The sequence below is a fragment of the Gymnogyps californianus genome, chromosome 5, assembly GCF_018139145.2.
Source record: "Gymnogyps californianus isolate 813 chromosome 5, ASM1813914v2, whole genome shotgun sequence".
Classification (NCBI taxonomy): Eukaryota; Metazoa; Chordata; class Aves; order Accipitriformes; family Cathartidae; genus Gymnogyps; species Gymnogyps californianus.
The window spans coordinates 62094621-62117041 of NC_059475.1; the positions used below are offsets into that span (position 1 = coordinate 62094621).

A 22421-nucleotide genomic window follows, 5' to 3' on the forward strand; every position below is an offset into this window, starting at 1 on the left:
AATAAGAGTTGCTAAGCACTGCAACTGGTATTGTATGTGTTAAAAGCAGGGAACAAACTTGGATATTCCAAAACTAAATCAGTTAATTATTTAATTGATGTGCTTATTCTGTTCTTAGAATTAAAAATACTTTAAAGCACTGGCAGACTCCAACCCTTAAACTGTTCAGCAGTGAGATTACAATTGCTATGAGGACTTATAACTTTAGTAAAGTTTATGATAGCTCAGTGCTATTAGCATAGGATGAACTATGTATTGGTTACTCAGTAAATGGTAACAGGGCATCTGGAAAAGCGGTACCTGGAAGTGGCTCAGCAGCTTCGCTGGCCCTAGAGGGAGTTGTGCAGCACCAGACTGAAAACTCCATGTGGATACAAGAGAAGGATTAACTTTTTCACTTAACACTGGATTTGAATTCATTTTTAGTTTCCTTTGTAAGTCTTTCAGACCACTTAAACATGTATTAAATAGGATATACTCATAAACTCACAAAATAGGAAATTGCCAATAAATGATGGATAGCTGAGGTTGGCAATAAACATTATTGAAATTAATTACAAAAATAAAATCCCATTTTTATGCTTTCAGACAAGCAGGGCCCTGCAGAGGGGCTTGAGGGGGCAATTCGTAGCATGTATAGCTCTGGCTGATGCACCAGACCCCAGAGGCCCTCTTTTCTTCTGGGCTTTCAAGTTTGCCTTTGCTTCTACTAACATCGGATGAACGTATTGAAGAATGTTTTGCACTGTTACCCCAGGAGAAGGATGAATATATCATCCTTCTCTCATAGTAGCAGGTTTTGTAGCCCTGTCCAAAGTACAGATTGGGAAGAAAAAGGTTTCAGCCCTTCATGATTCAGTGGGGGGAAAAAAACTACTGGGGTTCCAAAGGTGATATAGGCTCCACCTTTCAGGTCTTTTTTGGACAGATGCTTTGGGCCACCCTGAGCCCTTACTGCCTGTAAGCATTGGCTGCACAAGACAACCAAGAGACCTTTTGACTCCTGTCTTCAGTCAGAGATGAACAAGTTCATATCTTCAAAGAAAAAGACTAGCCAATTTGAAATTACAAAGTAATTCAGTTCAGCTTCAAGGTTGTGGAGTCCTGGCAGCCCTCCAGCCCTCATCAGAATTTGGACACAATTTGCGTATTTGGGGGTGCTCACAAAGAGAAAACTGCACTCCGTTTCTCTGAACTGACGAGAGCATGCTTGGGGAGGAGAACCAAATTTTAGCCAACCGTTTTCAGGCATATTGCATAGTAGAAAGTAGCTTTGCCTTCTGTTGTTATCCTAGGAAACGAGGGGTGCCGGAAACCCCTCTGGTGCGTTTTGCACAAATACTGGCTATTCATTTCCTTTAGTCACTTCCTCGTTCCTGCCTTCCCCGGCACCCAGCCAAGCGTGGCAACAACTGCTGCGCACCCGCTCTCCCAATGCACGGCTGCACTGAGAAGTAGCAGGTGTTTATTCTGAAAATAGTGCACGGAGGAAATAAAACTTTGTATCTTAATACATTTTAAGCTGCAAATTTCATCATTTCTCATCTTAGTTGTGAGCTCTCAGCTGTGAAATACTGAGTTTTGATGAACTAAACATGTTACTGTTCTCTGTGTTTGCGGAAAGCAAATACCATCGACTTTTGACATTTGCTTAGGATTTTGAAAAGGTGAAAACTAAAGCAAGGTAAGAGTTTTAGACAGCAAAGCTAGGCAGAAATGCCTTTTTCTTCCACTGAGATTAGAGGGAAAATATACCCACAGAACAAAGTTTTAAAAAGTTCAAATCAGCAATGTAATTACTGAAATGTTTCCTTTGTAGAAGGAACACGGTGAACAGCTTTGCAAAAAAAAGAACAACTACATTGTGAAAAACTGAAAATATTTCAATGCATATTCTGTTCAAAGGTATAACAGAAATAAAATTTTAGGGAACTTATTTCAACAATCCTTAAAATTGAGCAGAGTAGGAAGGCAAAGTTTTGGGAAGTTTTGTTTTAGAAACAGCATATTGCTAGCATTTGTAGACTTATTTTTAAAAGTCCAAATAGTATGTAGAGTTTGTTTAACAAAAAAAAAGGGGGGGGGGGGGCAGGAGGTGTATTCCAAACCCTAGGATGATTTCCAGGCATACCATAAGCCCACCACTGGTTGGACATATGCAGAAAACTTGGAGTAAAAAACAAACAAAATCTTGTAAAAGCTTAAAAGTTCTTTTCAAAGTACAGGGTCATGACAGGATTTAAAAGCATTCTCATCTTTTTAATAGTGAAGATCAGTTTTAATAGTTACTACTCCAGTTAAGATGGCAGAAGGAATCTGGCCAAAAATGAGCTGCATTCAAATTAATTGTTAAACCCCCAGCTTCTCTGTGGATCTGAGTTTAACTTGCCAGATCCACTTGGGAGGATTCAAAGAAAAGAAAGAAACAACGCACCCAGCCAGCAGATGGAACAGGCTCGCTTCGGTCACATCTAGCAGAAGTTCTCTGTTCCTTCTACTGAAATACAGATGAGAACCTCCAAAAGCGTCACCCCACACAACAGCCTGGGTGCCGAAGCACAGCCAGCCTGGCTTAGCGCTCTGCTGGGATAAATGGCTCCTAATGAGGGAAAAATGTATGGAATGAAGTTGCAACATTTTCTTCTTTTTCAATCAAGGCAAGATGCCTGTGAATGCTGGGCAAATACTTAAATGCCAAAAATCTTCCAGCTTCCCTGAACATCTGCTTTAATAATACATACTTTTTATAGACACACTTAATTGCTTAACTCTTCACTTCTAATATTGGTTTTTAGTAGCTCAAAATCAGTTTTGCAACTAATTGTAACTCATCTTCCTCACAGAACTAACGGATAGGTTATTTTCTTTTGTGTATTTTACTCTCATTTCCAGCATACAGAATACCGAGCCAGACAGAGCACTCCAGGTAGTACCCGCACCTCTCCAGCTCGCCATGTTTTAAACCAGCGTTGCACTGAGCTGTGCTACTCAGCGCACTTTTAAGTTCAGATCTTTCAGTGTGGCTAAAATTGATGAAAGTGTATGAAACCCTACACCACCTTTAAAGAGCCTCAACATGACCTGAAAGCAACACTTCAAAAGTATTTTCTTAAAGACTAAACTGCAGCGTACCTTCATAAGGCAGCATTTCCTACTGCCGAACCTCAAGACCCATCAGTACAAGAGCAGGTCTGTACTGCAGTGTCAGTAGTGTCCTGCTCAGTAATGCAGTCACAGGGCTAACATCATGATTGGTAACCACCTCACAGCCAAAACCACATTTCTGTGAAGAAGTTACTTCTAGACCCATGCTTTTCACACTGCGGTCAGCAGGCTCCAGGACAAAAGGCAGGAGGAGTTCCTGGTCTGTAAGTAGCAGCCCATGCAGTCTCATCAATAAAATGAAGTTCATTGCAGAAGAGTCAGGATCTCGTTTTAGAGGTCCACAACAGGAAGAGGATGGAAACCTTTAAACCTGAAGTTGCTGGTGTAATTTGTATTAGCACAGACTAGCAAACAACCTTCCACTAGCACTGAGCGGCAGTATTTTTGTCCCAGACTGACAAGTATACAAGTCTGAAGTGCCAACAGTATGTGCATCAAGGACACTTGTATCTGACACTTGCTTTCAAGGCACAGCAACCCCTGAAGCAACACTAAGAACTGCACCGGCCAGGAAGACTACATAGGGCAGTCGAGACAAAAACCAGAGGACAGCTAAGTGCTAACAAACGTACGTCACCTGTTCACAACAGGAATCCTCCCCCCCCCACCGGCCAGAAAAAATGCTCTGTGGGCCATCCCTTTTTCTGTGGGGACAGGACGCACAAAGGGGATGCAATGCTGTAGAAAAAGTTAGTCGAAACTTAGAGCTAACAGCTTAAACATTAATAATAGCTAGAGTGGACAAAGCTAGCAGCTTAAATATTAATAGCTAAAGTAGACAAAGCCTATAGATCGTGGTATATGAACTGTAACAACTGTATTACGACACGCCAAATAACTAACTACAAAATCAGCTGAAACCAACCTGGGAAGATGTGATATTGTATAAGAAGATGACCACTTAGCAACCGCTTAGTAACGAAACAGCAAACAAATCAAACCAATAAGAAGCAAGAAGACCCCAGACCTTAATATTACTATTGGTCCGAACTATCATGTGAGAGGGGTGGGGAACTTCGATTGTAAGGGTATAATTGCCCAGGGATTTCTTTGTTCGGGGTCCCTCTTCGGAGGCAACCAGCTCGAGCTGTAGCGCTATTAATAAAAAGTACTTTCATAAAGGAATCTATCTTTTCAGCTTATGCAGAAACCTAGAGCTGAACCTGTTATGGTGGCTGGCATGTGTAATTTCCATAACAGCAAAGCTGTGTAAGGTATTTAGTATTTCTGGGGAGAAAAGAAGAGGGGGGGGAGGTGGTACAAAAGCAACCACCTAGGGAAAATGTTACATCTTCGGGAGTAAAGGACCAAATGAAGGGTGGCAAGGTACCATGTTTTTCTGTTTTGTTTTTAAAACAGTCAAATACTGAAGGCTTCAAAATATAAATGGTTAAACTGCAAAACTGTGGCTTTTATTTCCAAACATACAATAAATAGGTCCACCACAACTAGCCTCTAACTTCATTTTACATGGAAGGATTTTAAAATTAGTTTGTGCATATTTAAAAATTTAACTTCCCTTTGCACATAATTCCATACATAACCGAACTGCATTACATACCAGCTTATGGTCTTGGCACTGTGATGCAAGCAACCAATTAGAAACAGACCTTTGTAGCAAGCACTTGAACAAAAATTGCATTTTGAATTGTTGATAAAACATCTACCAACAATTTAATCTTTCTCTGAAGTATACAAAAAACTTCAGCATGTTAATGTTGAAAAGCAAGTTGTCTTCTCTTACGTTCCTGTAGGGGCTGCAAGGTAAGTGGATTTATTAAGTGTTCACTATTTGCTACATGATACAATTTTCATACCAAAATATCTTTACTGCATAGTAACATTCCGTATTTTCAAATGCAAAAAGAAATAAGATGCAGTCTTTTTATTTTATCCCTCATCACTGAATTCAAAGACATGTTTAACCACAACTCTGCTTCATCACAGTGCAGAAGGCCCTTAATATTTCAAGGATTTATTCAGTCATATCTTTAATACAAAAGTAGAGGCTGAGGAAAAGCCAGAGTAGTCTATACACAATGCACAATCTGCGTACATTCTGAAGCTGTAACTCTTCAAGAACTATTTATACACTCTTCAAACAAATCCCTTTATCCAGCAATTCAAAATACTTTAGATCAGAAGTTTTATATTAGAATCAATACATCATATGCATATAAATACATTTATACCCTTCGGTTGCTAAACAACCCAGATGGCTGCGAGGATGTGACCTGAACTGGTTCTCCATTGGTTTGGGATACCAAATTGTATCGGCAGCTAACTGTTAACCAAAAAAGTCACAGTAAAAAATGGAGATCTTTGCACAAGGTAGGTGTGCCACAGCATCAGTTAAGACTAGAAATACTAGGTGACACCCTGGCCCCTTCAATAGGGCCAGGATTTCAACTTCTGTGAGATGCAACACACAGGCAACATTTTTTCCCTCTGCCGATGCCCCATTCATGAAAAGTCTCAGCAGAACAACAAAAAAAAAAACCCAAAAAACAACAAACCAAAGCAAAGCTTTTACAACTGCAAATTTTCTTACAAGACAGGTGCTGCAGCTTTCAAGAACAAAGTAAAAGTTTTATAATTAAAAAATAAAAAACCCACAAACCAAAAACTAATGTGCAAGTGTGTAGTTCAGAAGACGATAGCAAGGATCAATACAGACCTCAGTTCAAGCTGAAACACAGTATCCCAACTGTCTTACAGAAAATTAGTTCTCACTGCAAACCTCATCTTCAGTTAATGAGTGCGCTTATCTATACTTATATACACACCTGCCATACACACCCCCCCCTCCTTCCCCAGTACAATCTGCAGGATCAGCAGCAGCAACCACCACGATGCTTCCAAAGCCCACGCAGGCCCCAGCCCTGGCGCTGCATCCGAGCGGTCAGACCCCTGAGCTCTCTCAGAGCTGCACGATGGTACTTGGTCATCAGCACTGACTCACCACATATCAATGAGTATTTCAGGAGTATTCAAAGCAGTAAGCACTGGTGTAGTAAGAAGTGTTCTCAACTTTGTTTCTTAAAGGATACAGAAATGTTGACACTCTTGAGTATCCTCCAAAGGTGCTAGAAGTTTTAAGGTTGAAGCGTTTCTTTCCACAATGCCAGGTATACAAATGTGTATCTTTTTAAATAATATTGCACATAAAAATCATCTTAAAACTTTGTAGTGAAAGCAGGGTTGAAGGACAGTGTTTCCAAAACAGATTAAAAAGCTACCTGTACATAGTAAGTTTTAATTTAAAGAACGCCAAGATTATTCAAAATCTAAGCACGTAATACTGACAGAAAAATGTTAAATTGCACAATCTACATATAAATTACATTTGTAAATACTTAAAAGTTTTTAAACATTGAATACCCTTGATTTCACAAATCAGCTAGGTCACTGTCAAAGGATCAGCTTAATGAGTTAGAAGTACTTTCCCCCAGAAAAAAATAGGAACAAAAAGATCTGCAGTCTTAGACGAAGCACTGGAAAGCGTTAAAGCATTTCAGCTCAGAGGTAGTGCTAAACACATCCAACTAGAAGTCCATTATATTTGAACTATGATGAAATAACGTAGTAAAATGTAGAAAGACTATAAAATTTACAAAAATAAATAGTTCTGAATGCTTTAGAAAATGCAAGAGACTTTGTTGATAACTGTCTTGATCTGCTTTTCTGACCAAAAGAAAGCAAAATGTGTCTCATTTTTAAAATATACCCATCTCTAGTAATGCATCTGCAATCCACGCAATCCAACTACGCAACTTGACATATGCCAACTTGGCATAGACTCTGATATTAAAAATAAAGTGGAGGCTTTGTAAAAGATCACCTCATATGAAATTTGTTTTGCATGTAAATTCTTCTGACAAATTAAAAATTGCACATAAAAAAGTTTATTGAAAGAGGCATGAGGGGTGATAAGGGTATGTGCCTATTGTTCCACATACACCCTGGAAGGAAAAAGATGATTGCACAGTTCTGATAAATAAATATTTCTTTTTTTAAAAAAAATCTGCCACTTTTTTGGTTTGTGAGTTTTGGAATTATTTAGAAAATCCCACTACAGACAAATTATTTTTAGTTTGTGTTTTAAAGAATTCTTTACAACTTTTCCAGTGGCTTTTATCCTGAAACCAAATAAAAGTGGCAGTTAAAAAGTATCTTTGGGTAAAACAAGTATCAGGATCCAACGAGAATTTCCATGATGTGGTCCAACTCACTCAGATCTGTTCTACATATCTGAATGTTGCTTGCTGAAGAAGAATTACAAGATGGAAAGGTCTTCAATGGTTCTTCTGTAGCAAGAGATGGTGGTCTGGGCGGCATTAGTGGAGGGCAACAAAAGTCTGAATCATACATTGAAGTGTCAATATCTTCAAAAATGTCATCTATTGCCAAATCCTTCAAGTAACTAGTTGAATTTGAAATCTCAAAGGAACCAAACACACATTCAGCTCCCTTCAAATCCTGTCTATCATCTTCTAGTTTTAGACCAGTATTTTCTGGAAACTTTGGCTGGTCATCTCCAGTAGGAACCAGACAAGTAGGCGGGCTTATATCTTCTACAAAGTCTAAATCCTTCAGAATAGATGAAATAGCAGATGACATATCATCATCTGAAACTATCAGCAGGCTATTTTCAATTGGGTCTTCTACAGACCGCAAGTCGCAACAGTTAGACTCTTGCTGACTAATACCTGAAGGCAACTGAAGAGAAATCCCAGATGATTCCATCCCTGTGTAGCTGTGAGAACCAGGAGTAATGCCAGGGCAGACATTAATTGGCTGCTGATTACTCTCTTGTCTCATTTCCTCTTGAATTTGCCGTACTGTGTTGGCTATGAGGACAGAACGGTGCAAGTTCGGTTCCACCAGCATTTTGTATGTCTGTAACTTGGTGAGGCACATATTAAGCACCAACTGCCTCTTAAGCGGATATGGCAGATTTCGACTGGAATCAAAGGCACTCGAGAGACCAGCCATGTTCTCCTCATAGTCACTCAGCTTGCGTTTTAGACCTCTCCCCAACATGAACCTGAAAGAGAGAAATTATGAATTAACCTTGGGCAAGACTATCACTTCTTCTGCAAGATCTCAACAGACACTTTTGAAAAGTCTGTAGCATACAATGTACTGGTTAACTTAGACTCTCATGCCATAGAACATTGCAAGACAGAATAAAATCCTACACAAGATACTACTTTCACTGAGAAGATGCACTTTCCAGCTCTATTGTTTCACAACAACTTTTTTTTTTTAAACAGAAAACATGAAAAAAAAAAACAACCCAGTAACTTTTTTAAAAAAAGCTATATACTTCTAAGTTTTGGTTTTAAGGTTTACTTTTAACTCTACTATGAGAATATGAATTTACTTAAAATCTTTAATAGATGAGCTTTTTAGCCTCTTATCCATTTAAATTACATAGCATACAAAAATTCATTAATGAGAAATATCTCAATGTCCACATGAAATAAAACAGATACTTATACTAAGGATTATAGTAACTATACAGAATATTTCAACATTTTCATTTTAACATTCGATCCTAGTACAGTACTTAAGATTTTTAAAGCTAGTTTCAACACCCATTTTTATCTCATTAAGGTATTCTTAATGTCTTGCTCAGTGTCTCTGAGAACTCTCTATAGAACTCATTTCTCTCCCTCTTCTTTGGTGACTTAAAGTTGTTTTACTACAGTTGAACCACCCAGCAAGACCAACAACAGGGCCTCCCATGGGATCCTTACATCCATTCCATAGCTTAGTAGTGTAGCTAAACGGTGGGAGGAGATTTGGCCAGGCCACAGAGCTCACAGAATGATGATCAGTGCTCGTGGCTGCTGGTTCACAACCTGCTACTGACTTAACACTAAGGGCATCCAGCAAGAGGCCATCAAATGGCATTTTAAAAGTGACCAATTTTGGTAAAAAGCTAAAAGAAAAGAAATAGAATTTAGTTGCTTTCAGTCTGCTTTGTGTGCTTTTGCATTGAAATATAGTAGGTCTAGAACACTGTGGTACAAAAAACTGTATGCAGGCACACCTAAAATACACGTGATCCAAACAAATACATGCTTGGATACTTTGCAATTACCATTCAAAATATAAAGTGTTTTACTAGGGACAACAAGCACTATGCAATCACTTGTATAAACACAGAAAAGGAGTATACCATGCACAGGAAACACTGGTAAAGTCTTGATTACACACGTCTTGATGTGTCCATGGAATAAAGACACCTCACTCCCAAAAATCAAATCCTCCAAAAAAATTAAGCAATCATAAACTAGACACGCAGTGGTAGATTAAGGGCAGATCCTTCATACACAACGATCCAGACCCTGGTGCCGCAGAGGGCCTCCCAACTTCCTTTTCATGTGAGCACTGGATACTGCCAGCAACAGCTCAGCTGATTGTCGCAGCTGCCAGCTGCTAGCCTGTTGCTAGACTTTTGGGGACAAGGAGAAGGCAGCAGGATAAAGCCTCTTCTACTTTTGGGATTTCTCCAGATTTGCAGGAAGCACTGCAGGGCTCCATGGCTACATCCATCTCCCTAGACAAGACTGTGGGAGAACTCAGCTCCTCTGGAGAAACAGAAATTAAGCAAGTGGTGCATACTTCTCGGTAAGACACACAAGAAAAAACAGACAGTTGCTAGAGGAGTTTAGGTTTAAGGCTTCTCGATCATACCCACTTTTTTTTTTTTTAGGGACATATCTGAATGAAATTAGATTTGTCATAAGAATGCATTTTTACGTAACAGGTAGTAGTTTGGCCTATAGTTCAGTTTACTAACACGTTCACTAATAGAACAACAACAAACTTTAATTACTTGTAATTTTACCAGTGCTGCAATTTTTTTAACTTTGGAAGTCTGTTTTACTCCAAAGTTTGCTGCTAAACTGTCACAGCACCAGCTGAATCTCTTTAAAAAACATTGGGTGTCTGGATGTGGTGTGCCTATTCACCTAGGTGATCTTCCCACACTTATCACATATCGCTCCCCCATTCCAGCACTCCATTTAGAGCAAACAGAACCAGATAGTACTGAGCACTCAATTACAAACAAAATCAGAAGAAATCTGGATACAAAGTTCAGGCATCAAATATAATAATATAAAGTATTTTGGGGGGCAGTGTGTGTGTCAGGCATCCTCAGTCAAACTATCAACAACACTGTCAGCAACTGATAATTTTAGACACAATCTATGGAAAAATCACAGTTATGCAGGACTTTACAGTAAAACTTGCTAAATATTCCAACTCATAACATATCATGAAGATAATTAGTGTCTGCAAATCATAGAAAACTCACAATAAAACTATTAACTCTCCATTTTAAGTAGCATTTAAATGTTGTGTACTACCTAAGGCACTACCCCATTCCATTACTATAAAGAATAAAAATATACATCAAAATGGCTATTTGTTCACTAAGCAGCATCCTTCCTGTACACTGCACACTAGTTTGTTTTTCTTTTTTTCTCTCCACTAACTAATTAAAGCAGACCAAAATCCACACTCACACGGGAACGAAATTAAGACCATACAGGTAACAGCAATTCTGACATTTTATACATTCAGAATGCCTGGTTTTGACAATTTACTGCTTTTAATGTATTTTAAAATATATATTTACACTTTGTTAGACACACAGGAAATACTAGACTTATCTATTTGAATTAGATAAATAATGTTAATTTCCAACATTTCAAAAATGTGCTAGTATTTTAATTCTGTACGCAAGCTTAAAGAGCAATCAAACTATCATGTGAGGATATATAATTTCACAAAAACAACTTAAAATGAGACGTTTAACTTTTAAATTCATACAGTAGTCTAATTAGACTAAATATTTCATGCTCATATACACACCCTACTTTTCATTCTTCAAATTTCCTTCATAAAATTTGTCCCAGAGCATTCTAGAAATATGTAGCAAAGCTTGAGCATGACAGCACTCTGAACTATAAAAATGAAGTGCAAGAAACATTTCCTCCAACTTCAAATGTTTCTACTTAACAGACTCCCCACTCTCTAGATGTCAAAGGTTTTTTTCTTTTTTTTTTTTAAATACACAAACATAGTCCTATCTTATATTTTAGAAATTCTGCCTGTTTAGTATGATTTTTGCCTAATTGCAAGGATCCCTAAGTCTCCCTCCAGGAGCTACAATACTTCAGAGGTTACATAAAAATTTGGAAAAGGCTAATGGAAATCAGAGTACCAGTGGTACATTGGATTTAAAAATGACTAGTGTCATGGTTGCTACAGGAGACATTAAATTTCAGTTCTTGTCAAACACACTCAGCTGCTGACCTACAAAAGATACAAAGCCCCTTTGTTACCAGCTAATCTACATTTTATCAAGCCTTTTGCTTTACTTTCTAGCACAAGAATTTCTGACAGGGTCATATCCTTAACAAACTACTCCATATTTTCTAAGTAACTTGTCCTCTTGTAGCACTGCGTATTAACACACACATCCCAAATCCAAAATTCTCACACCAGTCAAATGCTCTCTTTTGATATCACTACTTTGCAATGTAAGATGTTGATCACATTATTTAATCATGCAGTGCTCCCCCCACTTCAATTTTTGGTACTAAGGAAAACAAACAGAAGTCCACACAAAAATCCATGCTACCATGCCCAGACAATCCTGTATTACTGAGTGACTGCTGCACAGTTGTCAGTCCTTTCAATCAGCTGACAGAACAGCACCGCCAGTTCAAAGAAGCGAAAGTTGGGCATACTGAAACACAAAGTGTATCTAGAAACTGCACTCTCCTTACTCCAGCCTAATTCCAGGAACCTACTCAGATCTCAAAAAACTGGATCAAGTAACAGGATTTTGGAACATGCCAATCTGATAACTCTGTAATTTGTAAGTAAATAAACTGAACAAAAATTAAAGTTTATGCCAACTTCTAATGTGAAGTTTATACATAGCTGTTCAATAATAAAAGAAGCAAGCTGTAAGTCCCCTTTCTCTTGAACTTTAAGAAAAAGTTCAACAACCAAATTTTTTTGAGTTCAGATGCTCTATTTTAGAATGTTTTGTCATGAAAAAAACAAGAACAATGAGGAACACCACATCTCAATAATTTTTTTCTGGCATTTTCTCATCTTCTCTCATTATAGTAATGCAAATTGAGCCACAGGCCATTTATGGCAGAATGCTTTTTAAATTAAAATTATTTTGCAGATACAGAGAAAAGGAAGCAAAGTGAACTCAATGTTTAGGAGTGCCAAACTCTCCACCCATGTCACTGAACTACAAAGGAGTCTGTATGTAGAAATTCTGCCCCTGACAGGATGTTCCTCAGTTCCTTCCAGTTCCATGGAGGACATTTCATAGAAACTCCTCCCTGCTAAGATGGGAAGAAGCATCCATGCACTGTAATCCTACACCGTACCAGGGTTTGAAAAAACTTGGAGGGAAGAGGCACATCCCTGGTTGGCAAATCCACACAGAATACCAGACAAACAGGCCTGGTCAGAGCGTGCAGCTACTCAGAAGAAACATTCCAGGCTACCAAGAAAAATTCACATTGCGATGCATTGCGGACAATACAGGACTCGTGCCACCATTTCAGAGGAAAAACACAGCTCCATCTGTCACAGGGTCTGATAGTGCAGTGCAGCTGCCACTGACACATGGTTAGGAAGTACAGCTGGAAAGAGTCACAAAGAAGAATGCAACATGTGAAAACCCGCAATTACTTCTATCTGGGCAAACTACTTCTTAATTTCCTCTTCCTCACCTTCCAAAAAAGGTTTTAAGAGCAAGTTAAACAATGTTTAGAACTCACAACTGCACAGAGCTTTAATTTTCAGTAGAGAAAACCTTCAAAAAACATGAGTATATAAAACATGACTGCCACAGTTGTTATTGTCTGAACACGAACTTTTCATGCACAAAACAAGCACTACAGTCAACTACACAAGAGTTATTCATTTATCATTAAAGAATACATTTAAATCACAAGACCATCGATAAAGTACTTGGCCTGCACTATGCAGGTCAAAATAATTTCATTGATAGTGGTCCCTTCTGGCTTTTCTTTTTAGGATATTATTAAATGCAGACTTGCTTCATCCTTTTCATACAGCCACAGTGTTGCATTTTTCAGCCTAAGACTGTCCCAAAGAGAAAAAATACTTTTTCTTGTAGGACAGAAATACCAGATTTGAATAGGTGTAAGCACCTCATGAGTGAAAGCTGCCTGTCTCATTTTCAGTAATGCAACTTAAGTATTAAAATCAAAATTAGAGACTCCTTGCTACTGTAATTTGGGTAATTCCCTTTCAAAGTCTCCTTTGGCTCATAACTGTAGAAAGCATGTAACAGTAAAAACAGACAGAAGTCTCTTTGGTCTGTAAACCTGTATTAGTGACGGACCGAAGCTGATTGATAACCTGATTTCCTGCTCTCCCCTCTCTTCCATGGACACACATTTCACAAGCACTCGTCTATCTGCAGGAAGTGCAAAGGAAGACAAACATCCCTACAGTTACGGTTATTTCCCAGAATTATCTGATGTATGCTGCATACTATTTTTAATTATAATCCTTCCCCTACCCGACGTATATTTTAGCTTAGGCAACACAACTTCATTAATAGTTTTAATTAAGTGGTGGACTGGCTCTTTACTAGTATTCCATGTATAAGAAGCTGCAAAAGAAAAAGGTAAGGCTGAAGGTACAGTTAACAGTGTAAATCCTTTCCCCCATCCACACTTAACACTGATCACTTAAACATGACTTAGGTAACACAGTAAGCTGTCAGACTACACAGAACAGTGTATCTGATCTGGTGTCTTCAGCAAGTGTTGGAGATCCCCATAACATCACATCTTGGCCGTTAGCAAAAATTAAGTGAGGGAAGGAGGATTAAACACCTTAGAAAACACCAAAGAAAAAAGTAATTTGGACCTGAAGACACTTTAAAATAAACAAAAATGTATTTAAGTCCATTGCCTCCCCACCACCCCCAGCCCTGCCCCAGTTTAGCCAAGATGAGCAACTGTTGGAGAAGGCACAAGTGGCTGAAAGGGTGCATACAGGGAGGAGTGCAGTCCTACCAGCTTACTCCCATACCTAAACTCCTATGTAACAACTTCTTTACAGGAGTTAGAAATGACCGGAAAATAGCTGCTCAAAGAAGGGAGAATTAATGTCAACGTTTTGGTCACCAAATCCTGACCTATAATACATCTAAGTCTGTTACTACTAAAGCAACTGGAACACAGAACCAAGATATGCTACTGTTCAGACTTAAAAAAAACTCAACCAAACAACGCCTACCCCCAAAAACCAAACCCCAAAACCACACAGAAAAAAGCCCACACCTATGGATGTGCTTTCCTGCATTTTCAAAATAAGAATAGGCTGAATAGTATTCATTAATTAGATGAAAGGGATGAGAGGAAGACTGAGTCTAGCACAGAATTAGCCTGGAATTCATAACCTTCCCACTGTCACTTCACTATTTCTGGAAGTAGAGAATAAATATGTATCACACACCGGTATTTTAGGAGCTAAAATTATGTTTACAAAGCACTTGGGAGTAAGTTTTACCTTGATTTAGAAGTTAGTTTGAACCCCCGCCACACAACCTGTTTATGTTATGTCTAATGGGATCTGGAAAATTCCTGCACTTAAAGGACATCTTCCTAAGTTCCTTACTCCCATTGTATTTCATAAAGCACTGGTAAGAGCTTTGCTTTACAAACTACCGTAAATAAGTTTCACAGCACAACATTCCACTCTGGAGAAGAAACTCCTCTGTTAGGATGTGTACCTTCCACAAGCTAAAACAAGTGGATCGGGGCTGTTTACAACAATAAATGAACTGTATTCTCAGCAGCTGTTATCTATCACTAGAGGCTAATATAGAAAGCTGCTGAGGCAGTACCAGTATTAGGTAGAGAAAGACTTCCATCCTTAAAAAAAACCCAACTAAAACCACTGTCACTCTTCTCCTTCCTCTCCCCCTCTACACTTGCGTATTTAATTCCACGTTTACAAATAAAGCTCAGAGGTGTATAATTTTTAATGAGAGTGTTTAGCAGGGTTTTTTTCAGGAATTTTGGGTGGATTTTTTTTTAGCAGAAGAAGGGCCCAGAATCATTTAAACTAAGGATCAATAGTTAGCAAAAGCTAGCACATGATCAAGAGTTACTAAATCTAGAAACTCCCATAGTAAAACTAAACTGTAATTAAATGAGAACATAAAGGGAATCCAAACAAGAACCAAACCACCATGGTTCCACCAAAGTATCTCACTGGAGAGATAAACGATCATTGGAACTGCAAATGTGATGACATACCTCTTCACAGCTTGTTCTAATCAACTGAACAGTTCTCAATCCGTTTTCTTTACAGTATCTATTTACTTCAAATACACAGATACTGGATGTATTCACCTATATAACACTAACATGTATTTTAGGGTTACAGTGATCTAAGTAAAGATCCATTAATAACGAAAGTTACAGCTTATTAACTATATCAAATCAGCATGCCCATACTTAAACAGAAAAATCAGACCATTAACAGTAAAAACCAAGAAAAAAAAAAGCTCTATTTTCCCAATAGAGGACCATGCATTTACTCTAGCTCTCTGTATGGGATATTTAGGTAAATAATTTCCAATAACCAAATCAGAAATCACTAAGTTTTCTCTAACAGAGTAGCACACAACTTTTCTTCAGTATCCAAAGTGCCTTCTCCTCACAAGACAAGACTGTAACACTCAATTTCAGCAGCTGAACAGTGGACCTCACTGTAAGATTGATGCCTTAGTTAACAAATTTCCAAGAAATGTGATCTTATGGCAATATTAAGTTCTTTGTTACATTATAATACTTCCTTGTTACAAAGGAAAAAAAAAGTAGTGCAAATTCAGAATATTCAAACCAAAGAGCTTATACTATTGAGTAAGCCTAAAGCACTTCACTTTATATTATATAACCCATTTTAAAAAATTATTTTTCAGTTTACCATTCTAACCCACAAAAATAACATCTACAGCTAATTATCAAACATGCGCTATGCACATATGATATGATTTCATAAAAACATACAAGTAGTTACCCTTAGAAAACAGAAAGGAGTCCAGGCAGGAAGATTCCAGATTTTGCATAAAGTGTGGTCATCCAAGAGTCCTGAACTATTCAAGAGGCCAAGCCATCCACCGAGGTAGGATGATGTGACTTAAGGGGGAAAACAAAACAAAACCAGAGTATTTCATTACTATGTGATTTTTTTTTTTAAACCAAAAGTATTAAGCACACAATTCAATACAACTTTTTAAACAATTTGTGCTAAATCCTATTAAAACAGTTAAACTGAATACAAAAAACTGAAGTTCATGAATACACTGAAATAAGAGGACGTAATAGTTTCACCTATGAACACAGAAAACGTGGTAATTATCTTTCGTAAATTAATACTACAGAATAGAACGCCAGTCCTCTAAGTGGTAGGCTTTACGATAAGAACTTTGATACTTCTTCAGGTTACTGAACACCGATTTACAGTTGTAATCATCTCAGAAATCACGCATCAGGAGAGACAATACCATGAACTGTAAAGTAGTACATTTCGGAATTATCCCCTAACATTTACAGGCTGCAAAAGGAGTTAGATTTCTATTAAATTCCCTAACTTTCCTCATTTTCAGCACAGACAAAACCAATATGAGAAAATAGCTGTCAGGATGTCCTATGATTACATATAATGTTCAGCGTGGCATCATTTTCATCACAACCTTGATAAAGCAACATCTGCACTTTGGCAAGAGACCACATGGATTAAATCATGGATTAGATCAAGGCACTGGAAACTCTGGGAAATGTGAAAAGGCTGAAGTGACAGCAAACTATGGACTAGGCTAGGAGATGTGGAGGGAATTGCATGATCCATGCTCTTGAGGTCTCAAGGTCTCTCCGCCTGGAGAATCAAAGAATTAAAGCCCTTATACAGGCTAACAGCCTACCGTCTGGATTGTATTTAACACGTTTGCGTGCGTACAATATACACATATACACACACACAGACTCCTGCCCCCCAACTACAGCAAACCAATTGCTTCACAAATTTACCACAAGAGCAAGGATCAGTACTTATCCAGATAAATACAGTCCTTCATGATCAAGGATCAAGAGTTTATATGTTATTTTACAAATCTTAAAATAATACATAGTGAAAAGCAGTCTTACATTTAGACAGACGGACAAGTAAACAAATACAGTTCATCTTACATAGCAACTCATAGCCTGATGCTAGCAAAGGACTCCTCCATTTACAGAATCTCGGAACTGTAAAGATGCAGTAAAACAGCAGTAAAATGCCCATGACCTAAGAATGCCAAATCTAAACCGCTGCAATAAACACATTAATATCTCCCTCCTCCTTCTAGAACTGAATTCTTGCCCATCATAAGGGGATCCATGCTATTTGCAAATAAAAAAATAAAAACAAGTAGACAAGTGAAGATTCATAACCTAATTGCTTTGAAACAGCAGGACTTCAGAAGGTCACTACTGAGGTTTGTTAAAGTGTACTTGTTACATCACGGGGGAGGTGTACATGCATTGCATTTTCTATACAATGAATATAAAAGAACAAAAGTTTTAGAATGTGAAGTCTTTTTAGCATTAAAGAATCCTAAAAAAGATAACAAGTGTACTAAAATGTTGAAAAGTTTTAGACTTCAGCACCTTAGTTAAAAAAAGCTAAAAGCATTTGATAAAAAATTAATACTGTTGATTGTATTTTAGAAAGTCCAACCTTTTGCTAGAAGGAGCTGAAGTCCAAGAAGTTATCAAATTTAATTCCTTTATTATAGACTTTAAAGGACACCTGCAAAATTAACTGCTGAGGTTATGATTTTTCCCCTATATAATTTCACACAAGTGTCAGGAAGAAGTACAGAGCTAAGGTTACTAGTTTTAGTTTTTACATTCTGTTAAAAAGAACCTACAGAAGACACATAGTAACTGTAAATCACTATGAATTACATGTCCAGTAGATTTTTTTTTCTTTCATTTTCTTTCACTGTCTTTCCTCGCAGTTTCCTAGTACCTGTTTACAGGTCACTTTAGAAATGTGAGATTATAGCACTCATTTCAATGTTAATGCTATTTTCCACATTGCAGTTAACTGCCTGAACGAAAGAATCTTAGCGCAATGAAAAACAAAGCAGAAAACTACTGCACAGGGCTCCCACCTATGTTTTTGGAAATGAACTGTTCCAACATATTTTGAAAAATTCCAGGCCTGTCTAGGGCAGAAATTATTAACTGCATCTATTAGTGAGATGAATTTACGATATATGTAAAAGAGACCAAGCTTATGCTCCTCCAGTCTTATCCACCTACTTGTAGTTCAGACTAACATACACGTTTATTGAGACAAACAAAACCTGCTACTAAAAATGTGACTGCAGCAAATACACAAGCTGTAACTCTCAAGAGGCAGCGATCACGAGTGCCAGAATTAAAAAGCTGCGATTCAGGGAAATCCTCTTTCCTGCCACCCTCCCTGCAGCCACTCCTGCGAGTGCACAAGTACTAATAAAACCCACGGGAGCCTGCCACCATTTGGCCTTTGTGGAAGGAGACTAGTTGGTACTTCCTGCAGGCGGCCGCCCGCGCCTCCCCCCGCAGCAGCGGGCAGCAGTAACCAGAGACAACCTTGGGCTTCCCGAGCTGCGAAAAGTTACACTCCTCCCCCTTCCTCCTCCCCAGCTTACCAGAGACCCCGGCCAAGCTAATTATAACTGCGCTAACAACTTCCACCGCAGTCCCCGCTCCTGACGCCCTGGTCGCCGGCCTCCCCAGCCCCGGCCGCGCTCCCCGCCCCCCCCCCCGCACCACCGGACCCAGCCGTAACTCCTCAGTGCTCGCCGTGCCCACACTCCCCCTCCCGCCATCCCCCCCGCACCTGCCTCCACCACCCCGTCCCCGCGCTCCGCCGGGCACCCGCCCTCCCCTCGCCCGGCCTCCGTGCCCTGCCCCCACCCCCCCGGCAGGGCCCCTGCCCCTCGGGGGGGCTTCCGACTGCCCCCGCCTCGGCCGGCCGCCGTGCCCAACCGTCCCTCCGCGGCCGTTACTGCCCTCCCCCTGCGCCGTGCCGCCTCCCTGCCCCCAGGCTCGCCAGCCCCGCGCCCGCGGAGGGTGGGGGCTGCCCTCCCGCCCCCTACCCCCTCACGGCGCCTCCCTCAGAGCCGCCGCCCGGCCCGGACCCGACCCTGCCCTGCCCGGCGCCCCACCTGGGAGCGGAGGAACCCCTCCGTTCTTTCGCAGCCTGCCGTGCCCTCCCTAGCCAGCCGGCCAGGCTCCCTTCGCCGGGGCTGGGACTCCGACCGGGAGGAGGCGGAGGCGAGCGCCACCCCCGCCGGGCCCCGGCAGCCTCCGCTCCGCCCTTCCCTCCGCCCGCGGCACCCACAGCGGCGGCGGGGGGAGGGGGGCGCTGCGTGCACCGCGCCCGCCAGCTGGCCGCCTTCCCATTGGCCAGCGGCCCTTTCAACCTGCCCAGCAACCATTTTCTCACTGGCCGGCGAGCCAGGGGGTTGGGCTCCGACTGGCCCCGCGGCACCGTCCAATGAGAAAGCTGGGAGAGCTAAGGCGGGCGGGGCCGCGCGCCGGCTTCGCCCAATCGGAAGACGGGCGCCGCCGAGTCCCCCGTTCCCCGGCGCAGCGCTCCGGGAGGCGGCCCCGCCCGCGCGGCGCGGGTGCTGCTGACGAGGGCGGGGGGGGGGGGGAAACGGGGCGGAGCACGCGGGCAGGCACGGGGCGGCACGCGGCGCGGCCGCACGCGCCGCCGCCCGCGGGCAGGGCAGGGTACGGCGCGGCCCGACCCCGGCCGCCGCCCCAGGCCCCGGGGCGGGCGGGGGCCGCAGCGGCGGGGAGCTGCGGGGAGCTGCGGGGAGCTGCGGCCCCCGGCCGGGCAGGCGCTGCTGCCGCGCGTTGGGGCTTGAAACCATCCGCGGAGGCAGCGGCCGGCCCGGACCCGAGCACTGCACACCCCCCCCCGCCTTTTTTTTTTTTTTTTTTTTTTGTTTAAACTCGCAGTCTCTGACCGAAATTGCCAAATTTAAGTAAGAGGAATCGCAAGGGCCTCCGTAAAGCAGCATTCCTACAACTCCCGTTTCCAGGGCAGTTGGGAAACAAGGCGCACATGTCTCTCAACCAGCGATAAAGCTACATCAAACATTGCACAATTCTTCCATAAATATTCACTTGATTTTTTTTTTCTCTCCTTTAAAGATGAGGCGGTTTTGGCCATGCCCAAACCTCTTATATTTGCTTTCCACGGGCATTTGCGTAATCAAGTTCTATTGGCACAAGTGTTTGTGCAAACCAGATTGCAAAATCTGACATTCAAGTATTTGTAAAGATTGATTTTCCACCTTTGTCAAACCCTACCATGGGTTACCTGATGAATCCCCAAAAAGCTGCTCAGCTCGCTCAGAGATGGGTTTAGATTAATCCGTAGGACAGTAAAAAGAAACAATGATCAAGCACATTTGCACAGACAGGTTCTTCCCACATTGAATGCGAGCGTAGACCAAATTCACACAGATTACATGTTGGTCTAATAAATACTGCAGAAACACTTGCAGTTGTCTGGTGGAGATAAACTACAACTTTGATGAAAGATCAGTTGCTTTTTGTGATTAGTCAGCTAAAGAAAACTGATGGTTTTTTGAAACCCCCCAGGTCCAACAGATTTTAACCCTTGTGTCTGCTGATGGGCATTTGTGAAGGGGTAGGAGCACACAGGGCCCATGACCCGAAGGAAGGGGCGAAGGGCAGAGAGGCACAGAAAGCCGTCGCTGACCCCCGCAGCATCCATCGCTGGAGGCGAGGGGACCGTCTCGCCAGGCCACCTCTCTCCTGCAGCGTGCCGCCGCCGATTTCTGGGCCACAGCTGTGCTCTGACCTCGCTGCCGGGGGTCACGCAGCACAGAAGGGGAGCGAGTACTGTCGCAAGAAGCATTAATGAATCCTTTTTGACACGCTGCCGGGGCTGTGTCGGAGAGGAGGATGCCTCCCCGAATGGCTGAGGGGTGACACTCCTACCCCCACAGTCCATCTGCTGCACCAAATATAAGCGGGGGACCGGTGGCAGCACTAAGGGGGATGAGTGGACCAAATACCTCCCCCCCGCCATACCCCTTCCCTTCCCACCACGCGCTGTGGCTTAAGTGGAGGAGTAACTCAGATGTTCAGGATTCTTCTGTCTGCTCAAGTCAACCAGGGACAACCAGGAGCATCGCACCAGGACCGACCCCTGCCATATGCTAGGGATTATCTCCAAGGAATACAGGATAGGCGTACAAAGGTAGCTGGTCTAGAAGTGACAGATCTGGAATGATTATGTCTAATGCAGCATATAAAGGGGTAATTTAACCAGCAGCACCACCAAAGTGTTTTAATATCTTGAGCAAAAATGAGGTTTTCTAGACTTGACCCCCGTTGGCCAAAAGTATACGTTCTCCGGGCAACCCCGTAGCACTGGTACAGCGGACAATTCCTTCCTCTACAGCCACAGCGAGTTCATGCAATACCTGAGCCACCCTGCCATTCTCCTCTCGTTCAGCAGAGCTCTCGCAATGACACCGACGCCAGTCACCCTGCTTTCCCCGCTCTTTCTTAAGTGATTAACCTAATGTGGTCTGCTGTTTTGTAACCAATTTTTGTTCTGTTTAATAGAAAAGGGTGCGCATGCCTTCTACAGCAGGCGTTTCTAGAAAGGTCAGTTCTGTTTCATACATGCTCTGACAAGATCTACAAAAAAAATTAACATGGAGTTGTTTAAATACACGCACCAGAACTTTGGATTTATGGCCTAACATTTGGAGAAGTTAATAGAAATTACACAAAATACACTGATTACTTGCAAAGGTTTTTGTCACTTTTTCTCTTGTGTCAACAGTGGGATTCATGAGAGAACTGGAACCTAGTTCAGCTTAGCGATGTTTATGTCCCATGCAACTCGCATCTTAAGCTAGAGGAGCCATGCTTGTCTCAGAGGCTTAAGAATTCAGAGGTCTGAGCTTGCATATAAGGTCTTTCCTGACAAAAACTTTCTTTAAAAGGCCCTTACTTTCTCAAATGAGGTCATGTTCTAGGAGTCTTTAATGCTGTTCCATTTTGCCTTAAAGCTAACCTCGAGGCAAACAGAGGACTTAATATGATTTTTTTATGATTTAAACATGGTCTTTC

At 41.3% G+C, this 22421-nt stretch overlaps 1 protein-coding gene across 3 annotated transcripts; it reads right to left on the minus strand.

Annotated features, from left to right (window-relative positions):
• Positions 1-5982: 5982 nt before the first annotated feature.
• LOC127016785 (SERTA domain-containing protein 2-like) lies at positions 5983-19526 on the minus strand. 3 transcript variants are annotated; one of them, XM_050897506.1, is made up of 3 exons: positions 19463-19526; positions 16282-16400; positions 5983-8212 (listed from the first exon to the last, which is right to left on the minus strand). In XM_050897506.1, the coding sequence occupies exon 3, from the start codon at positions 8206-8208 to the stop codon at positions 7357-7359; it is 852 nt and encodes a 283-aa protein (XP_050753463.1). In that variant the 5' UTR covers positions 8209-8212; positions 16282-16400; positions 19463-19526; the 3' UTR covers positions 5983-7356. The 3 variants fall into 3 exon arrangements, with proteins under 3 accessions (XP_050753463.1, XP_050753465.1, XP_050753464.1); XM_050897508.1 differs by lacking the exon at positions 19463-19526 and adding an exon at positions 17980-18044; XM_050897507.1 differs by lacking the exon at positions 19463-19526 and adding an exon at positions 17451-17480.
• Positions 19527-22421: the final 2895 nt, after the last annotated feature.

What these genes read in the sequence shown, in the direction of transcription:
- LOC127016785 (XM_050897506.1), bottom strand. Translation starts at nt 8,208, where the DNA reads ATGTTGGGGAGAGGTCTAAAACGCAAGCTGAGTGACTATGAGGAGAAC.